Below are 22,300 nucleotides of genomic sequence, written 5' to 3' on the forward strand. Positions count from 1 at the left end.
TTCAAACCACAGGGGAGGTCCCTGTATTTGTCAGAAACCTCAGGGGAGGCAAATGTAATTTACCCTAAAAATTATATGATTTGATTCATTTATAACAAGAATGTTAATTTTAAGTAATATTATCCGATAACATGCAACTTTAATATTTGTTCAAGTTTTGAGTAAGCAATAGTGTTAGACACAAAAAAAACTCAAATATAAAGAAATATTAGAAAAATAATGTATAATTTAAATTCATTTTAAGTATGATCTTATATGATATAACTATATTGAGACTAATTTTTTTTTTTTTTTGAGGTTTGAAATTTTGTGCGCTAGCTAGGGCTACAAATGAACCGAACTATTTATGAACAAGTTCGGCTTGGCTCGTTAAGGACTCGACTCGGCTCGGCTCGGCTCGTTTAATAAACAAGTTGAGCTCAAGCTCGAATATTAAGCTTGTTTAGTAAATGAACCGAGATCGAGCTTGCATAAGTTCGGCTCTTTTATCTTTATTTAAATTATATAATAAATATATTATTTAATATATAAATAATATTTAAAAAAATTTATCAAGCCGAACTCAAATTTAATAAACGAGCTCGATAAGTAAATGAACCAATCTCGAACTCAACAAAACCCTGCTCGAGTCAGTTCGTTTGCAATCCTAGCTCTAACATTATTCCATGAGTGAATATTAACAGGATTTCTCAAAACATATCAAACATAAGTTCTGAAAGAGAGAAACTGACAATATAACCGAACACAATTATCTTAAATTGGGCGAGTATCATTTTTTTTCTTTAAATTGTGTTAAAAATATAATTAATTTTATAATAAGTAAAAAAAAGTAAATATATCACGAGGCATTTGAGTGGATTCTTATTGAGGTAGAAGAGATTAAGCAGGGGCTGTCATTCGAGCTTGGGTCATGGGAGACACAGGCCACCATCAAATCCTCCACGCGGATGAGGGTTGCATATCTGTCTGGCACAAAGCCAGTGGCAGACACAGTATTGTCTTGTCAAGAAGCTAATATGGTACTAGAACGTGTCACCATATGAGTTGATTCTAAGCCTCCGTTTGGGAAGTGGGTTGGTTTTTTGATTTTTTGGTTTTTTGGCTATTTTAGCCTGGTTTGGGAAGGGCTTTTTGACTTTTTTGACTTTTTTTGTGAGAGAGGATTGTAATGATTATGGGTTGGATTTGATATTTTGTTTTTTGTGGCTAAAATAGCTTATTTTGTTTTTTGTGACTATTTTAGCCAAAAAAGTCTGGGCTTTTTCTTGCCAAACGGAGGCTAAATAAGTTAAGCTTTTCTTACAGTTTAAGATTGAATTGGAAGGTGTTATTGTTTTTGTGAAAACTCATCACGAATTTTGTTTTCATAATTCGAACCGTGTAATATGTAGAACTCGTCAAGTACTTCATTTTTATAAAAAAATCGCGTTAATTGAGTATCGATAATTACTTGATCAAATCATATTTCTGTCAACGGTAAATATGATTTTCAAAATAAATTATTACAAAAAATTTGATCCAATCAAGTAACTATCGATATTCGATTAATATGATTTTTTACAAGCATAAAATACTCGATGAACATTATACATTGAACAGTTCTGATTATCGAAACAAGACCCGTGATAGATCCCATAAACCTAAATAGCACGATTCAAAGAGAATTTAATCCCTTTTACATACGTGTTATCAATAGTTAGATATTGTAGAAATTCTAATTTTTTAATATTATTATTCATCGATATATTAATTGATACTATTTAATGTCAATATCAATATATAATTATGTTATCAATAGCTACACATAATAACTTGCCTTGAAATACAGTCGTGACTTCAATTTCTTCCCCTTTAACCTCAGGTGTCTAAAATCGTATATGAATTTTGAACGTGAAACTCATCTGTGGCTAATATGTACACTAGTTTATCTGCTGATTTTATAGTCCAAAGAATCACCAAAGAATCAAATTATGCCTAGGGCCCCCTTCTTCGTCCAATAATAATGAGACACCAGTTTAATCATAGACAGGGGGAGTACAAGAGTACGAGGATAGGAACCAAGCAATAAAGCTACCACTTGGTAATGGTCCGGATGAACATAATGTGGACCGTTGTACTTGTAGTTGACAAGCATATAGTTTGCGAGAGAAAGGATCAAGTGACCAAACAATCGTTAATGCCAGGAAAAAAAAATCAACAAAAAATAAAATAAAAGTGACTAAAATAAAATAATAGAAACTACTACTTTTATGCCTCTTTTATAATACAATAAATAAAAAATGAAAGAGCATTACTATTTAAAATGATATATTTTTTAAATTTAATGATGTGGTAATCAATTAAAATATTAAAGTAGCACTCTCTCTTATAATTTTTTTAATCATCAACTAATCATATCACTTATATATTATTGAGTTTAAAAAGTGAACTTTTATATCATTTTCTAAAATAAAATGTCCCTAATTAAATAGTTCCAAGCAATTTTTCAAAACATCAAATAATTTCTGCAGTGGATTGGCTAGATGAAGGGTCGCTGTTACAAGTGAAGATTACGGAGACTGCACATGCGTGAAAAACTTGGAAGCAAAGATAAATAAAGAAAGAGTGACAGCATGTGATTACAAATACTGTCGCCTTCTTTGTAGCTTCCACTTTTAACTAAGAATTGATTAACATCAAAAGAAGTTATAACCTTTTAGTGAGCATTGTTATAGTTTAGCTGTTGTTTGGACGTAACTGTGTATTTGAGAAATAAAATTTGAATTCATGTCCCAAAAACAAAATACACTTTCAATACCTCTTTTTGAAAAGAAAAATAAAATTTTCTCATCGTTACAAGTCATTAGTTAAGTCAATTATATAATGTGTTATTATTGTATTAATTTTACACCTGTAATGAATTTTTATTTTTATAATGACAGGAACATATTATTGTTACTGCATTATTCTAAAAATTTATTTTATAATTCTAAAGACACATTACTTACATGAAAATCACAATCATGAAATGATAAATAATACTATTTGGCATACAAATATCATCAACATAGACAAAATTGATCCTTATAAATTAATGTAAGGCATTTAGGTTCATAAATTCCAGCTCTCTCTCTCTCTCTCTCTCTCCCCCTCTCTGCCTAATGGCGGAAAGCTCTATCCCATCCAATTTAGCTTCAGAGGACATATCTCCAGACGGTGCATCTATTCATAGAGAGGCTTCAGCATTCAGGTTATTCGGTTTTGAGCTAACTAATCATCATCAAGGCAATGATGAAGTTGCAGAGAGAACAGAATTTCACGGAGAAAACAAGAGATTCGAGTGTCAATATTGCGGACGATTATTCGGAAACTCTCAAGCACTAGGAGGTCACCAAAACGCACACAAGAGAGAGCGAAAGAGAATGAAACTTGCTCAATTCCACGACAATCATCGACACTTCATGGCATCTGTTGCTGCTGCGCCGCTTCTGAGCTCCCATGCAATGATATCATCATCAACTGCCGCCGCTCGTTTTGCGGTGGTGCCGCCTCCACCGCCAGCGTTTCTGCCGTCACTGCCTTCAAACTTAGGCACTCCGATTTATATCGGACAGCCGCTGCATGTTGGTGGCCTCAGTGGCCCTGCTGCTGCTGTATCTTACGGTAGTCATTTATCTTGTAAATCGACTTCGGGGGACTTGGATCTCAATCTTCATCTAAATCTCCCTCCCTCTGGTTGACAGTTAACCTTATTGCAAATAAAATTGTCTTTCAATTTTTTTTTTTTCTTCTAAACCTCTCTTCCCCACTTTGCCATTGGAGCTAGCATACATTAGTGCAATGAAAGCACAATAATGGTGATTTCTAGAAGTAGCCTAATCTGAGATGGCCATGTCAATTCTCTTTCAAAATGAGTTTTGATTGAGAATCCATTGAATTTTAAAGAATTTAAATTGATCATGATTTTATCTAACTTGATTATTATTTTATTTTTTTTAAAAAAAATAGTCAGCGTAATAAATTTGAAGTCACATATCAGTATTGATAAGAGAATAATAAATAAACATGCATTTCAATTTTGTTGATGATTCCATTAAATTGACTCAAATGGATATATAGGCATTATTAGCAGCGGTTGAATTTGGCCAAAGTGCTACAATTTTTTAGTTATTATTTTTAAGGTTGTTTTATGCATATTACTTAATTACACTTCTTAATTTGTTCCTCATACAATTTAAATTTCTTCAAAAAATGAAAACAATCACAATGCATAAATTAGGGAATGACATAAATCGTTACAAAAATTCAGTCACATGCAATATTTTTTGTTCATTTTATTTTCCAGTTTTCTCCCTTTGAATAGTGCAAAGAAAAAATTTAGTTACAGTTCTTTAGGTTTAAGTGAGTAGATGGCCAATAAAAACATGTTAAAATTGTGCTACATTTTATCACCTTGCCTAATTGATGTAAGTACTTCTTCTATAATTTCTGAATATCAACAAAATCTTCTTCTTTCGTTAATTAAAATAAAAAAAATAATTGCTACATTTGTGGAACTCAGCATTAAAACCAACACGAACAAATTCATAAAAATAAATAAAAGTTGATCCTAAGTATAAATAAATAAATAAATAAATTTTAAAAATATGCGACAACTCAGGCCTCGTTTGAGAACAGGTTAATTTAGTAATTTTTTGACTATTTGGCTAAAATATGAGCTAAAAAAAAAATTAATATGTTTGGGATGACTTTTTAAATTTTTACGAAAAGATGTACAAAAAGTAGAGAGAAAATAGAATCTTGACTTTTTGGTATGAGTTGTTAATTTTTTGATTTTTTTAATAACTTTTTGACTAAATGAGCTAGTTCCCAAACGAGGCCCACTATTATAACAAGAACATTGCTATTGATTGTCTAAAAATTAAATCTATATTTTAAAACCCAATAATGTAAGACAATACTTTCTCATGTCTTTCATAATCATCATTTATTTTGTAATTATCAACCAATTACATTACTTACGCATCATTTGATCAAGAAAATAGATATAAAAAATATGCTTATACATCACTTTCTTTATAACAAATCAATACATTCCAAAAATTAAAAATAAAAATTCGGAAAATTAAAATGTGAAACAGCCGAAATTAATAATACAGAATATTTAATAAATCCAGATTACAATGAGGCTGTCAACAGGGGAAAAGAAGAAAAAAAAAAAAAAAAAAAAGCAACCCATAATTAAATATACTTTATCTATGTGTATCTATCTGGAAAGCCTAAGGCCCAATTATGAACCCTAAATTCATTGCTTTCAAAAATAAATAAACCCCCCCCCCCCTAATTTTCTCCGTTGCTTCCTCTCTCGATCGATCTCTCCCTCCGGTGAGGTATGGACGAGTTCAGGCAGGGTTTCCGGTACGGAAGCGGCGACCGGCGGCTTGAGATTGTGAGCGGGAAAAGCTTTGGCGGCGCCAACCAGACGTACATGCCTCGATCACCGGCCGATCTGCCTCGCGTGAATGGGACGAGTCAGAGCTCGGCTGCGCCGGCGTCGAAGCCATGGGGATTCAACGATCCAGAGATGAAGAGACGAAAGCGAATAGCCAAGTACAAAGTGTATGCAATTGAAGGGAGGGTTAAAGCTTCTATCAGGAATGGTTTGCGTTGGATCAAGAACAAGTGCTCTGAGATTGTCCATGGCTTCTAAAATCTAAGCTTCGCGACAGCGATAGAGATAGAGATAGAGATAGAGATGGACAACGAAAACCAACGGCGATTTGTTTGGATTTTGATTTTTGATTTTGATTTTTGATTTTTAATTTTTGTTTGCTGTTTTTGGAGAAAATGAGGCCATTTTTTTTTAATTTTTCTTTGCGGTTATGCGTTATATAGTTACTTTATTTTTATTTTATTTTTTTAAAAAAAGGCTGGATATAGTGGTTACACTATTGTCCATTTTGTGTCCAATTCACTTTTTTAGATTTTAGATTTGTTGATGAAAATGCAAAAAAAAAAAAGAAAAAAAAAAAGGAAAACATGAATGAAAGAATTTAATAATTCTTTTATTTGATTATTTATAAAAGAAAAAATAAGTGTGTTTAAGCAACTTATTTCTTTTTCATTTTTCATTCTAATTACAAATCCAAGATAAAAACATTAGGTTAGTGGCTTGTTTTGTTCGTCAAAATGTTAGATAATTATTCAGTAATTCCGAAATATGGACATGTAATATTTTATAGTAGTATAATTGATGAAAAAATTGGATATGTGTGATATTATGTTTGATGATTGAAAAATATAAAGAGACATATTAAATAATAATTGATTAAGGAGTACAAACACATGATACTTTTAAAATATTAAATAATTTTTTCCAAAATGTTAGTGGCTTGTTTTGTTCATCATAACATTATGTTATTTATTTTTTATTTTTTTATTTTTTTATTTTTTATTCACTTTTTTAACTATCTGATAACTTTTGGAATAACTTTTTTGGAGTACGACGGTAACAGTTATGCACCCAAAAGCCGTTTTCCTCTTTTTTTCATTTTTTTTTTTTTTTTGTTTGTTTGTTTGCACACTTCTTTTCTTTCCAAATGAACTATTAAGACGTGATGTAAACAACAAAATAACATCACATGATAAGTAATAGCAATGAATATTATCAAGAATATCAAATATATTAAGGCCAAGTTTGGCATCCTCCAAAAAATCTAAAAAGTCAAAAAGTCACTATCCTATTTAAGTCATATCATCTTATTTAAGTCACATCACCTCTCTAACACATCACTTCAAACCCAACCCAAATCCAACCCATATTTCATAAAAAGTCAAAAAGTGCACTTATTTAGTCTTCCCAAACTTGGTCTTTCTTATTTATAGTGAGTAATTTCTTATTTCTCAATTATTTAGTAAAAGGTCAAAATTGTTTCACCCATTAAAATTTCCTCTCCTTCATTGGTAGGGAGTAGAATGGCAGCAATATCATATAAAATTATGAAATTTGTAAATAGTTATTTTTTTATAAAATAAAATAATTGAACTTGCATCATTTAATTTGAAACAAAACATCTATAAAACTGTCTCAACGTTACACCATTTTAATTATATTTTGTATAAATTTTATTGTAATAGAATTTTTCCCACACCCAAGCATTTTTTACCATAAATGGGACACACAAAAAATGTGTTAGATTACCAAGACAAACTAATCACAAAACATAAATGAGTAAATAGGATTTCACAAAATTTATTAATGAAATTCACATCTAATTAATCTTATTGATTCGTATATATTCTGTGTTCGATTTTGTGACTACACTTAGGATTGTTTTGGAGTTTGCTTATTTTTGTCTTTAGTAATTTTTATTTTTATTTTCAAAAAAATTTGAGTTTCTAAATTCAGCTTGACAAGACGAACTGAAAAATTATAATTTAAAAAAAAAAATCAGAAAAAACAAATAAGCAATCTTTTTTTGCTTATTTTGGTTTTTTCAATTTTTTTTTGAAATTTTCAAAAAAATATATATTTTTAGATTTATCTCAACAAAATAGATTGAAAAAATAAAAAATTTTGATATAATTTTTTTTAAAAAATTACTAAGGATAAAAAAATTCGAAAAGGAGATGACTTGTTTTGGGGTTGCTAAAAGAAGCCTCACTCAGTGCAATTGCCATTGCCATCATCATCATCATCATCATCAATAACGCTCAAACAAATGTCTCGTGCTGAAGCCTTACTCAGGATAAAATTATGAGAAGATTATAGGCCTCCGTTTGGGAAGTGGGTTGATTTTTTAATTTTTTAATTTTTTAATTTTTTAATTATTTTAGTCTTGGTTAAAAAGCCTAGTTTAGGAAGGGTTTTTTGACTTTTTGACTTTTTTGACTTTTTTTGTGAGAGATGAGTGTAATGATTATGAGTTAGATTTGATGTTTTATTTTTTATGGTTAAAATAGCTTATTTTATTTTTTGTGACTATTTTAGCCCCTAACCCACCAAAACCAACTTCACGGAGGCAAGAAAAATCGAAAAAATTGATCAAATTGATTGAATTGGACCAAATCGGTTATATTTGGTTTATTTTTTTTTTACAAAAATCGGTCTGTGTGATTTTTAAATTTGATTTTTTTCGATTTTTGGTTCGATATCGATTTAAGCACCTTGTGCACCAATCTAAACCGAAACTGACTGCTTCAACATATATTGTATTTACAATATGTATATAATTTAATAATATAATGATATTAATAAGTATAATAAATTATTAATCTTATCAGTTTTATAACTTAAGTTTGTAAATTCTTATTATATATAATCTTAACTCTAACTTCTTATTCTTGAAACCTTAGTATTTTTAATTTTTTTTTACTTTTATTTTTGTTAATTTAGGAATTGAAAAGTATGTATTAAATGGATAGATTGGATATATTTGAAATGATAGACAAATAACTAATTTAATGTTTTTATATAGATTAATAATTATATTTAAAAGTGACTCAAGTTTAAAAAATTCTAAACCGGTTAAACTACACCAAACCGAATATTTTCAATTGGTTCGGTGCGGTGTGGTTTGATGGGAGAAGCGGTCTGTATCGGTATTCAAAATAATAAAACCAACATTATCGATTCGGTGTAATTTTTTACCTAAATATCGACCATACCGAACCGATTACACCTCTAGCCATAACTCTTTGTTTTTATGAAAAATATTATTTGTTATAGTACTTTAAAAATATATACACTTTAATATATATATATATATATATATATATATCATTCTTTCACATCTTGTATTCTATTTCTATTTTGTATAAAAAAATTCTTTTTCTTATTAGAGATTGCTTTTATTGTATATAATTTTTTTTCTATATATATATATATATATATATCATATTGTACATACATGTGTTTGTGTATATAGTGAAAAAAAAATTATTATTCTTTTGACTCCTCCAATAATAAAATTCTAGTTCCACCCATACCCTAATTGTAAAATTGAGTGATAAACTCCTTAGCCTTTGCATCAATCATCTCATCTCCTCCATTATTAATACCAGTGTTATTAAAAGCATTCCCAAGCGCAAGGCCTAGCCATGCCTACCCCCTGAGCCTTGCAATGGTCAAGACGAGGTGTCTTCACTAAGGCGCAATTAAAACGCGTGACTGGAACAAGGTGCAGGCCTTGAGGGGTTTTTTTTTTTTTTTATTCAAATTGGACCACTGAAATTATACAGGTCAACTGCAGCTGATCATATCCTTCAAATATACATGATAATATTGTCGATTTAGCCCCAAATCAACAAACGATAGAAGAAAAAACAAGCCCTAATCCAAAGCTCCGAAGAAGTCGAACTCGTCGTCCAGTCCAAGAGCTTCGAATGTGCAGATATGTTTTTCTTCTTTTTGTCTGTTCTTTTGTTCTTTTATTCTCGTTCCCATGCTGCCTTCTTCTTATTTTTCGTTTATTTTTTGGAATGCTCTATTTTTGTCTATAGAGTTAGGCTGAACTGAGATTTTTAAGACTTCAAATATATCCATGATGTCTTCTTCTTCTTTTTCTTCTTCTTTGCTTTTCTTTTGCTTTTATTTTCCACTTTTCTTCTTCTTTTTATTTTATTTTCTTCTCTGGATTGCTCTGTTTGTTAAATATTTATTTTGAATTGCTCTGTTTCTTCTTTACTTTTATGATTTAGTTGACCTTTAGATCATGAATATTCGTGTTTTATATTGAACTTTGGAATATTACTCATTTGTCTATGTTAAAATAACGATATTTGTTGGTATTTATTTTTTAAAATATTCAATGTTTCATTTTGTTTATGTTATACCAGTTAGTTATTTGCTTATATGTCTCATATTAAATTATATTATTTCAACCTACCATGGTGCACATTAATTCGATGAAGCCCGTGTCTCACCTTGTGCCTAAGGCCTCAGGAGACCTTGGCGACTTAGTGCGCTAATCGCTTTTAATAACACTGATTATTACCATTAATCCCACCATTCTTTTCCTTATCCTCATCCTCATCCTCATCCTCATCACTCTCTCATTCCGAATCAAGTGTCATGAGATTAATCGTTGAAGCATATCAACTGTCTGATCCCTTATCAAGCTTCTAGAGATTGGTTGCCGAAGCATATGGACTGTCCAATCCCTTCTCAAGTTCCTGGAGATTGGTTATCGATCCATATTGGTTCATGCTGTCAACAAAGCTTGAAGAATATCAATGTTGTGGCAACCATGATGATATATATCGGCTTCAAATTTTGTGAACATGGACTTGGGATTGTGAATAGACGGTGGAGATGGGTTGTCCTGAAGATACAAAGGACACATTGATCCCATAAGTTTCTTGAACATGCTTTTTGAAGTAACTACTTCCATGTGAACGGTGTGATACCCTGAACGTTTAATTAAATACCACTTAAATATTTATAGTTAAATATAATTATGGTTGTATGTGATGATATATTATTAAATAAATAAATAATAATAAATAAATATATAAATCTAATTTGGCATTGGATTATCAAATATGAGATTAATTAGGGATTATTATTTGGGGCCAAATTAACACAAATATGGAATTATAATACTAGTTGGGCCAAATTAGAGTTAAAGATAGTAAATACATAATAATATTGATAACAATAATAATAATGCAATAGAGATAATAATAAGCGTACCATATCTGATAAGGTTAATAGTAATTGATGAGATTAATTAACTAGCATTTAATTAAGGAGATTTGTAAATCCTCCAGGAGAAGGATGATACGCCACCTGTATTGTCTAGGCCCTAGGAGAGGTGAGTCACCATTTGTTAGGCATCAGGTGCTGTGTACATGTAAGAGAGAGTGGGGCTACGAATTACATAAAGGAATGAGAAGAAAAGAAAAAATAAAGAAAGAGACAGAAAGGATGACGGAAGTGATCTCGAGAAGATAGGAAAAATAGGAAGGAAATAGTAAGACCCAATCTTAAGGTGAGTTATATTATACCTTGAGTTACCATAATTTATTTTATACAAGTTGTATTTTATTAGTTATATTAATACAAAGTACGTGTCATAAATATTTCAATTACATGGATTAATTTCTGAACTCTATTTGATATAATGAAACCCATGGATATGTTTGTTTAAATTTTAAAGAATATTTGACTATGACTTTATAAACAATTATGTTTTGCAAGTACCACCACGGGAGTCCCGCGCCTTAGGAGACTTAAATAATCATTGGCCTCTGTTTGGTCACTTTGTGGTCCTCTGTTTGTCATGGATTCATTGACTTCTGTTCCGATTGTCACTTCTGTGATCTCTGTTCTGTTCTGTTCTGTTCTGTACCGTGGTTATGGTTATTTATTTATATAATTTATGTATTTCAGTTTCTACCACTTAAATGATTTATTTACCAAATTAAGTTACGTAAATGTTTTGGCTTAACTAACTATCCATGATTATTTTGTATTTCCTATACTCTTGGCATAATATTTCTCACTCTATTGTGTGCTTATAGCTGTTACCATTTCAGGTGACGAGATATAGGGAAAACCCATAACCTCACGTAATGGAACCCGTACGAGAATTGATGTTGAACCACTATTTTGTCTTTCTTTTTTTTATATATATATTTTTGCTCCCTTTTGTTCTACTCGAGGCCGGTCACAGAATAATAAAATAATAAAAACCTTATAAATGTATTTTCTCTTATTAAAATAATAAAATGGAGTAATTTCCTGTTTAATTATTTTTATTTCCGCTTGCGCAGTTTAATTTGCTACAAATAGAATAAGTTAGTAAGTTGCGATTCCAGCCCAAAGCCCCTGGAGTTGGGTTGTGACAAAGGTGGTATCAGAGCAACGGTTCAAAAAAAAAATGCTATTTTAATTTGAGTAGGAAGTTCGAAAAGTTATAAATAAATCTATAAATAAAACTATATAAACTAAGATAAAATAAAAATAATAGTAATAAATATTTACGTGCAACATTAATCCCTTTGTGTAAAATCTCACGTTTATTCTGGTGATGTAGGAATGTCAGAGATTAACCTTGATGATGCGTTTTGGGATAAGCTCGGGGCCATTAATTTAGATGAGATTTTAGTCGAGCACCCTGCCCCCGCCTCACCTGAGGGTTAGGGAGATTCAAATGACATAATCATAGGACTGCATCCAGGCCTTGCCCAGTTGATGGGTCAGCCAATCTATATACAGGCTGATCCTACCGATGTCTCACATTTACTATGGAGGCAAAGTCATGCCGATACACGCAGACGTTTTCTTGGACCCACTTATGTCCTTGGCGTTGCCCCGGGACATGACCGCCTGCACTATATCATAGACCCTCTACCCCCAGATTTTGTGGCCAGAAGGGAAGACGTGTATTCTGAGGACTATATTTTCACCACAGTCTCTAACCTGCTGAAGATAATTAATATTCAAAATGTTGGCTTTAATAATGACTTGTCATATGTCGAGACACCCGGTTAGATTGTCGATCGAGTATTTTTGGGATACATACACTTCGTCCCCATTTTCATAGTCCAAGCGTGGATGTGTTTTGGTGTAGTCCAGTTAGGATGCGAATTTGAGCTCTTTATGCAACATTATTTCCCATGGTTGTTTGGTCCCTTTGACCCACCACTCTAGATTTGGTAGAAGAAAACCTTTTTGTATGCTAACCATGATGTGTTCTAATCCTCTTTTGTTGTCTTTTTATTTTTATTTGTCACAGGGATGAGACACTAACATATTCTGACTTTTGAAACAAAGATGTAATATTAATTGTAAAAATAATGAAGTTGGCATTTTATATAGATATAGATTGCGCTACACATGCTTACATGTATGCTACGTTGTGAATGTAATGTGTCACGACCCCATTCTGCCCCTAGTAGAATGGTGTCGTGATGGCCAGTAATCCGAGATTATCAAAGGCCAACTTACAAAGATTCACACACAATCAGAGTATACATATGAGGCTCACATGTGCGGAAGCAATAAATTTAAATCTAAATAGAAGTGAATTAACATGGTTTTACAACTTGCATACAAATAAAATGAAGTACATGTTACATCTTGATCAAAAGGCTTCTCAAGCCGACATATACAAAAGAAGTGAATTAAAACTAAGAAACATAATCTTCAAGATGATACAAAACATGAATCAAAACATCTTGCATATAACATCTTAGGCATAACCGCCTTCTTGCTCGACACCTACATATATATAAAGGGGGGGTGAGCTTGGATACTCAGTGAATGATATAATCAATAAAGGTTTGAATGAATGATATCTGAGATCTTTATCAAAACAATACATATCATAGCTTGTAATAAAACATGGGATGAATCAAGTTCATCAATCAAATCTTTCAAATCTTCTTGGGATGTTTAATAACATCTACATAATACTTGGGGGATGACATTTTGGACAAAACAAGGGAATAATCAATCCGGAATCGATTAGACAAATCCACCAGCACAAGGCCGTCGATGGGGCCATCCGTACAAGACCGTCGATGGTAGAGATCTCTCAAACATGGTGCTACATGGGCTTATAATCCCCAAGCATAAAAGGAATTTCCAAGAATGTCATCAAAACAAGATAATACTGGATACAAAATTAGGGATAATTATTCATACTTGAACAAATACTTTTCCAAAACGAAGCAAAGCTTTATCAAAACTTTATAACATAGCTTTATTAAAAATACCACTCACATAGCTCTTCGGGTGTAGGGATTAAAGCAAGGATCCAAAACCTACAAATACATAATAAAGTCTACTGAATGCACTTCAAGAAGACAAGAAGGAATGCTTAAAGATGGTTGTGCAATGCATCCTTAAAACAAGCTTTACATAAATGAAAATGATCCCGGCATTTCTTTCTAAAACCAAGTCAAGACAAAGTAAAACATGTTGGGAGTTAAATCACTACTTTTCATCTAGGGAAAACATGTTGGGTATTAACCAGGTCTTGGAATGGATGCACAAAAATGATCTAGGCAAAAATGACTTAGCTGGGTGAACCCGGGAGGTCTTGGCCGAGGTCCCACACCTCTTGGCCGAGGTGTGGTTACCTAGGCTTCGGTGTGCTGCTGCCTGCCGAGGTGCTACAAGGTGCCGGCAAGGGTGTACCATGGTCGGCCTAGGTGTGCAGTGGTTAGCCTAGGTGTGCATGCGAGATAGACTAATGGTGTAAGTGATCATGCAAGGTAGGCCAAGGTGAGATACGAAGCTTGGCCTAGGTGTGAGATATAGGCAAGAGTGGTCTCGGTGACCACACCTAGAGAAAGGTGAAGTCTGGAAATCTAGGTTTCCTCCCTTGAAGAACATGAAGAACATGAACATGAAGAACATGAATGTTGAAACATAACTTCTGAGAGGGTAATTTTTGTGAAAATTGGGCCGAGCTATGAGATGGTCATTATGGCCCAAAGTACGAAGGGCTGGGTAAAAAGGCCGTGAAGTTACTCCGGCCCGAGAGAGGTACAAAATTACTCCGGCCGAGGAATGTAAAGTTACTCCGGTCCGGAAGCGACTTGGAATTAGGCCGGTCTCAGAGTTAGTCCGGTCATGGCGTATTGTGGTTAGAACGGTCAGAACCTTGCTACTCGGTAGCTCGGTCTAAACATACCATGGTTTGTACATGAGAGAACCGAGCTAAAGAGGAGAAGGAAGAACTGAACTAAGGATAGTACGGCTTACTTTGTGGCTCAGCATAGCCATGATTACTTCGGTCATGTGGGAGTTCGGCCATGTTAATAACCATCTCACTTGGTTTAAGCAGTGAGGGGGGTGTTGGAGGATAAGCATTATCTTTCAGGCGTATGAATCCTAGGAGGACTCTGCATGGAGGAGTAGAAGTCCTACTAGGATTATGCCACACGAAACCTATAAAAGCTCACAAACATCACCTTTGGAGAGGTAACACACAACTTTGCTTTCAGAATACACAGAGCTTTTGTCTATTTGTCAAGCTTACTGACTTAGGCATCGGAGAGGTTTCCGACGCACACCCGCCGGCTAGCTCACGTTTGTGTTTTCAGGTGATAAAGCGACAACGTACGGAGGAGCGCAGACTTGATCAACAGGATTATACGAGAAGGTTTATTTCTTTTCCGTACAACTTCTTTATTCAAAATCTGAGATTTCATGAGATAAGTTTGAAAACATGGACCTGGGTACCCATACTTGAAGATCTTATGAAAACAAACACAAAAACATAGATCTTCATACAAACTTTCGGATCAAAACATAATTTTTCTTCAAGAATACAAGAACATCATTTTCTCTTTCTAAAACCAAACTTTAAATCAATGCATGGCTCATGAATCATGCTAGATCATGCAATGCTATCGGATCAACATAAAGAACAACAAGGGTAGATCAAGAATCTAACCTCAAAACACGGATCAAACGGTTTAAACTCTAAGGATCAAGCTTGGAAATCTACTTCTCTCAAGAACTCCTCATCTTCTTCCTAGAGCCTCTCTCTCTTCTTAGAACAAAGATATGATAAAATGATATGTTTTCTCTCTCTGTCGGCTGACTTAACCCTCTGCTGAGACACGTGGCAACGGCTGGTTGGCTCTCCTAAAAAAGGTGACTGACTGACAAGACAAGAGCATGACAAAGGGTGCACAGCAAGTAAGGTGACATGGGCATTCCGGCAAGTAATGATCTCGGATTAGGACATAGGCTTCAGCAAGTAAGGTCTCAATGATCTCGGCTAGGAAGGATAACACTTGACTTAGCTGTGCCACACCTCGGCCTAGATGTGCCACACCTCGGTCTAGGTCATACTAGTCCCGGAACAAGATCACTAAGTGCAAGGATCAAGGATCTACAACGCCTAGATGATAACATCTCGGCCTAGATGATTACATCTAGGCCAATATGCTAGGGTGAAGGTGGAGGTCAACCAAAGTGGTTCCAAGATGGTCCTAGGTGTAAGAGGTTCAAAGGTGTGACCTAAGCTTGGCATGACCTAGGCTTGAGACAGCAATGAAGGAACAAAGCATGCATACAACACTTAGGCAAATCACATAAGCACAAAACAAGACAGGGACTTTTACCTAGGCAAAACAAGTCTAAGTCTACAAATGCAAGCTTAACAAGACGAAATCATGCAAATGCACATGAACATGACTAAGACATGAATGTAGGTTATTACAGTCTACCCTCCTTAAAGAAGTTTGGTCCCCAAACTTAAGTTACCTTGCCCCAAAACAATTCTGAATGTTGGATTCTCATCTCTTCTTACCATCTTTAGCCTTTACCTTGGGATAATCCTTAATATGATGCCCCATCTCACCGCACTCAAAGCATACCCCAGATGCCTGATGACAAACTCCAAAATGTCGCATCCCGCAACTTGTACATGTCAGCCTGGTGCCACTTTCCTGATTTGAGTTGCTTGAATTTCCCACACTTACCTTCTTATAGACATCAGACGGTGCTTGGCGATTGTCATAATCCTGCCTCTTTCTTTGATTCTCCCCTGAACTCTGGTATTTGTTCAAGTTAGCTTCTGCCAGGATGGCTTTATCTAACACTCTGGTATAAGTCGGCATATTAAGCATATTAACCCGATCTTGTATTCGTCCCCGAAGTCCACTCTCAAACTTCTTAGCTTTCCTGTACTCGTTATTGACCATATGAGGTGCATACCTTGCCAACTCGGTGAAAGCACGATCATATTCAGCCACTGTTTTGCTACCCTGTGTCAAAGTTTGGAATTCTGTGGTCTTGCGATCTCGGACACTGAGGGGAAAGTGTTTGTCATAAAACAACTCCAAAAATCTGGCCCAAGTCAAACCTGGATTGCCTTCTCGGATCATCATCCACCACCTACGAGCATCGTCGTCTAGTGTGAATGCTGCCACTGACACCTTCTGAGCGTCGGTGCTGGGAAAGATCTCAAACAACTTCTCCATCTCAAGAACCCATGCTTCGGCCTTCATTGGTTCTATACCTCAATGGAATTTCGTCGAATTCATCTTCTTGAATTCTTTGATCAAAGTCAATGTGCCATCCCCATACAAAGCTGGTTGCGAAGGCATTTGTGGTACTGGAGGAGGTGGAGGCAGAACTGCATGTCAGTCATCCGTCTGCTCAGCCTGAGTAGATGTAGTACTAGTGTTCTATTGCCTTGTTTGCCTCAACTCATGGGCCAAACCCTCTACCATCCTTTCTAATCTGTCTAACCTGTCCTCGAATTGATCTTGGCCAACTGGAGGTCTACCCCTTCTCATGATGCTAGAGGTATGCAAAATGTGACTCTTAAAACAAAATGAGCAAATAGACATGTATGCAAGTAATAAATGATCATGCCAAGGTGATGCATATCTTGTCAAGTAGCAAGCAATATGATGCAATCCTAATATCATTCTAAGGGAAATCTTATGCTTTTTAGGACTCAAGTGTGTGTGAATAACGTACTACAAGGAACCGGTGCTCTGATACCATTTTGTCACGACCCCATTCTACCCCTAGTAGAATGGTGCCATGATAGCCAGTAATCCGAGATTACCAAAGGCCAACTTACAAAGATTCACACATAATCAAAGTATACATATAGGGCTTACATGTGCGGAAGCAATAAATTTAAATCTAAGTAGTCCATAAGAGCTGTACATAGATCAAATGAAATGACATACATCTTAACATGGTTTTACAACTTGGATACAAATAAAATAAAGTACATATTATATCTTAATCAAAAGGCTTCTCAAGTCGACATATACAAAAGAAGTGAATTAAAACTAAGAAACATAATCTTCAAAATGATACAAAACATGAATCAAAACATCTTGCACATAACATCTTAGGCGTCACTGCCTTCTTGCTCGCCACCTACATATATATAAAGGGGAGGGTGAGCTTGGATACTCAGTGAATGATATAATCAATAAAGATTTGAATGAATGATATCCGAGATCTTTATCAAAACAATACATATCATAGCTTGTAACAAAACACAGGATGAATCAAGTTCATCAATCAAATCTTTCAAATCTTCTTGGGATGTTTAATAACATCTACATAATACATGAGGGATGACATTTTGGACAAAACAAGGGAATAATTGACCCGGAATCGATTAGGCAAATCCACCCGCACAAGGCCGTCAGTGGGGCCATCCGTACAAGACCGTTGATGGTAGAGATCTCTCAAACATGGTGCTACATGGGCTTATAGTCCCCTAGCATGAAAGGACTTCCCAAGAATGTCATCAAAACAAGATAATACTCGATACAAAACTAAGGATAATCATTCATACTTGAACAAATACTTTTCCAAAATGAAACAAAGCTTTATCAAAACTTTATAACATAGCTTTATTAAAAATACCACTCACATAGCTCTTCCGGTGTAGGGATTAAGGCAAGGATCCAAGACCTACAAATATATAATAAAGTCTACTAAATGCACTTCAAGAAGACAAAAAGGAATGCTCAAAGATGGTTGTGCAATGCATCCTTAAAACAAGCTTTACATGAATGAAAATGATCCCGGCATTTCTTTCCAAAACCAAGTCAAGACAAAGTAAAACATGCTGGGAGTTAAATCACTGTTTTTTATCTAAGGAAAACATGCTGGGTACTAACCAGGTCTTGGAATGGATGCACAGAAATGATCTAGGCAAAAATGACTTAACTGGGTGAACCCAGGAGGTCTTGGCCGAGGTCCCACACCTCTTGGCTAAGGTGTGGTTACCTAGGCTTCGGTGTGCTGCTGTCTGCCGAGGTGCTACAAGGTACCGGCAAGGGTGTACCATGGTCGGCCTAGTTGTGCAGTGGTTAGCCTAGTTGTGCATGCGAGATAGACTAATGGTGCAAGTGATCATGTAAGGTAGGGAAAGGTGATATACAATGCTTGGCCTAGGTGTGAGATCTAGGCAAGAGTGGTCTCGGTGACCACACCCAGGGAAAGGTAAAGTCTGGAAATCTAGGTTTCCTCCATTGAAGAACATGAAGAACATGAATGTTGAAATCATAACTTCTTTATTCAAAATCTGAGATTTCATGAGATGAGTTTGAAAACATGGACCTGGGTACCCATACTTGAAGATCTTATGAAAACAAACATAAAAACATGGATCTTGATACAAACTTTCGGATCAAAACATGATTTTTCTTCAAGGACACAAGAACATCATTTTCTCTTTCTAAAACCAAACTTTAAATCAATGCATGACTCATGAATCATGCTAGATCATGCAATGCGATCGGATCAACATAAAGAACAACAAAGGTAGATCAAGGATCTAACCTCAAAACACGGATGAAATAGTTTAAACTCTAAGGATCAAGCTTGGAAATCTACTTCTCTCTCAAGAACTCCTCATCTTCTTCCTAGAGCCTCTCTCTCTTCTTAGAACAAAGATATGACAAAATGATATGTTTTCTCTCTCTGCCGGCTAACTTAACCCTTTGCTGGGACACGTGGCAATAGCAGGTTGGCTCTTCTAAAAAAGGTGACTAACTGACAAGACAAAAGCATGACAAAGGGTGTACAACAAGTAAGGTGACATGGACACTTCGGCAGGTAATGATCTCGGATTAGGACATAGGCTTCGGCAAGTAAGGTCTCAATGATCTCGGATAGGAAGGATAACACTTGACCTAGCTGTGCCACACCTCGGCCTATATATGCCACACCTTGGTCTAGGTCATAGCAGTCCCGGAACAAGATCACTAGGTGCAAGGATCAAGGGTCAAGGATCAAGGATCTACGACGCCTAGATGATAACATCTCGGCCTAGATGATGCACATCTCGGCCTAAGTGGTGCACACCTCGGCCTAGATGATTACATCTCGGCCAATATGCAAGGGTGAAGGTGGAGGTCAACCAAAGTGGTTTCAAGATGGTCTTAGGTGTAAGAGGTTCAAAGGTGTGACCTAGGCTTAACATGACCTAGGCTTGACATGACCTAGGCTTGGGACAGCAAGGAAGGAACAAAGCATGCATACAACACTTAGGCAAATCACATAAGCACAAAACAAGACACGGACTTTTACTTAGGCAAAACAAGTCTAAGTCTACAAATGCAAGCTTAACAAGACGAAATCATGTAAATGCACATGAACATGACTAAAACATGAATATGAGTTATTACATAATGCCTCGTTTATTACTTTGTAGAATGGTCAATAATGGTAACGGAAACGAGTCATCAGTCAGTGGCACTGAATCAATGGAAAGAATAATGGAAAGAGCGGTTACTAGCTTCTTGCAAGCCTTGCAGACTAACATCAACAATGGGATGCTAGAACGACGAGAAGAGCTGGTTACCATAAAACAGTTCCAGGATCTGAAACCCATCACATTTACCGGCGGCCCAGACCCAAGGTAGCAAATGCTTGGGTTAAAGACATGGAAAAGATTTCTCGCGCCTTACCCTGCACCGAAAGACAGAAGGTAACTTTCGCCACTTTCACCTTCAAAGACAATGCACAGGAATGGTGGCTTCTCACTCTGGAGAAAGAAGAAATGGCGACTTGGCGACTTGGGCAAGATTCTTGAAAGTATTATACGATTCATTGCGGGAACATAAGGCATTAGAATTTATACATCTAAAGCAAGGAACCATGACGATGGCCGAATATGAGAGCAAGTTCACACAACTCGCCGATTTGCAACATACGTCATCCTCACCGAAACTCGAAAAGCAAGAAAATTTGAAGCAAGATTAGATGTTGAAATTAGAGATAGACTTGAGGTCTTGAAACTACCAACCTATGCAGAAATGGTAGACCAGGCGTACATTACAGAAAAGGGGATTAAAGCCTCCAGTTCCAGGGAACTAAGCCAAAAGAAACGATTCTAGAAAAAAGACAACAGAAGATCCGGTGTTGCACCTCCTAAAAAGGTGAATACGGACACAACCAGTTCAGGCCATCAAGGTCCTACCAACCCCTGAGGTGGCACTGTTCCAATTTGTCCCACTTGTGGGAAGGCTCATTGAGGACAACGCCATCGAGACGTGGGAGCATGTTTTAAATGCGGTCAGGTTGGCCATTTGCTGAGGGATTGTCCAAAGTTGACTAATTCTATAGCCAGCCTCTTTGGCTTAGTCAGAAAACCCGCAAGACCTAGAGGAGAGAGGAAGGACCAAAAAACGCCAAGGACGGGCTTTCACCTGTGTACCAAAAACGTCAAGGACGGGCTTTCACCTGTGTACCTGGAAAACTAAAAGTTACAGAAAACATTGTGTCAGGTACACTTTCTGTCTGTGGTCATTTAGCTCATGTCCTCATTGACTCTAGGTAACCTCATTCTTTTGTTGCACCACACTTTGCTGCCAAGTTGGCATCAACACCCGAACCATTAAGATATATATTGTCTGTGTCTTTTCCTTCTAGTAAGTCTGCCTGTAGTACTGATGTGTACAGATCTTGTGCTATATTCCTAAAAGGCAAAACCTTATACGTAGACTTGCTTCTCCTTCGCATTGGGAACTTTGATATGATCCTAGGTATGGATTGGCTGGCTGCCAACCACGCCTCTATTGATTGTAAAGCCAAAAAGTCTCCCTCAAGTTACCAAACCAACCCGAGCTTGTCTTTGATGGGACTAAAGTTTCCAACCCTCTCTGTATTATATCCTCCATGACAGCCCAACGACTTCTAAGAAAGGGTTGTGGTGGTTATATTTGTTATGTGATCGATACCCAAAAAGAAGCCCCTACCGTTGATTCAATTCCCGTAGTACGAGAGTTCCTGGATGTTTTTCTTGAAGATCAACCTGGTATCCCGGTTGATCAGGAAGTCGAGTTCACCATTGAAACCCAACCTGGCACACAACCAATATCAAAAGCTCCTTATCGCATGTCGACGGTAGAATTGAAAGAGCTGAAGACTCAACTCCAGGAACTACTGGACAAAGGTTTCATTTGACCTAGTACCTCCCCCTAGGGAGCTCCAGTATTGTTCGTGAAGAAAAAGAATGACACGATGATATTATGCATCGATTACCGGGAGCTAAACAAGGTCACCATCAAGAATCGGTACCCTCTGTCGCGAATCGATGACTTGTTCAATCAACTTCAAGACGCCCAAGTATTCTCCAAAATCGACTTGCGTTTTGGCTACCATCAGCTAAAAGTCAAAACGAAAAGCATCGAAAAGACTGCCTTCAGAACCCGTTACGAGCACTACGAGTTTCTTGTCATGCCTTTTGGTGTCACAAATGCCCTAGCAGCCTTCATAGACCTTATGAACCGAGTGTTTAAACCCTATCTTGACGAGTTCATCATCGTCTTCATTGACGACATCCTCATATACTCCAAGTCACCAGAGGCCCAT

At 35.7% G+C, this 22,300-nt stretch overlaps 2 protein-coding genes across 7 annotated transcripts in view; one reads left to right on the forward strand and one right to left on the reverse strand.

Moving 5' to 3' along the window:
• Positions 1-5,371: 5,371 nt before the first annotated feature.
• LOC114262790 (uncharacterized) lies at positions 5,372-5,689 on the forward strand. Its single transcript, XM_028203193.2, has one exon. The coding sequence runs from the start codon at positions 5,372-5,374 to the stop codon at positions 5,687-5,689; it is 318 nt and encodes a 105-aa protein (XP_028058994.1).
• A 7,285-nt stretch (positions 5,690-12,974) lies between these two features.
• LOC114262784 (uncharacterized) overlaps positions 12,975-22,300 on the reverse strand; it is a 34,247-nt gene continuing 24,921 nt past the window's right edge. For 2 of the 6 annotated variants that reach the window (XR_014350135.1, XM_082904283.1), the window contains one exon: positions 12,975-13,204. The gene's annotated coding sequence lies outside the window, so the exon portion shown is untranslated. Of the gene's footprint in view, positions 13,750-17,627; positions 17,846-18,350; positions 18,392-22,300 lie in introns of those variants that run through there. The other 4 variants (XR_014350134.1, XM_082904284.1, XR_014350136.1 and 1 more) reach the window with 3 other exon arrangements.

This window comes from Camellia sinensis, chromosome 14 (assembly GCF_055761805.1).
Source record: "Camellia sinensis isolate YWXY chromosome 14, ASM5576180v1, whole genome shotgun sequence".
NCBI lineage: Eukaryota > Viridiplantae > Streptophyta > Magnoliopsida > Ericales > Theaceae > Camellia > Camellia sinensis.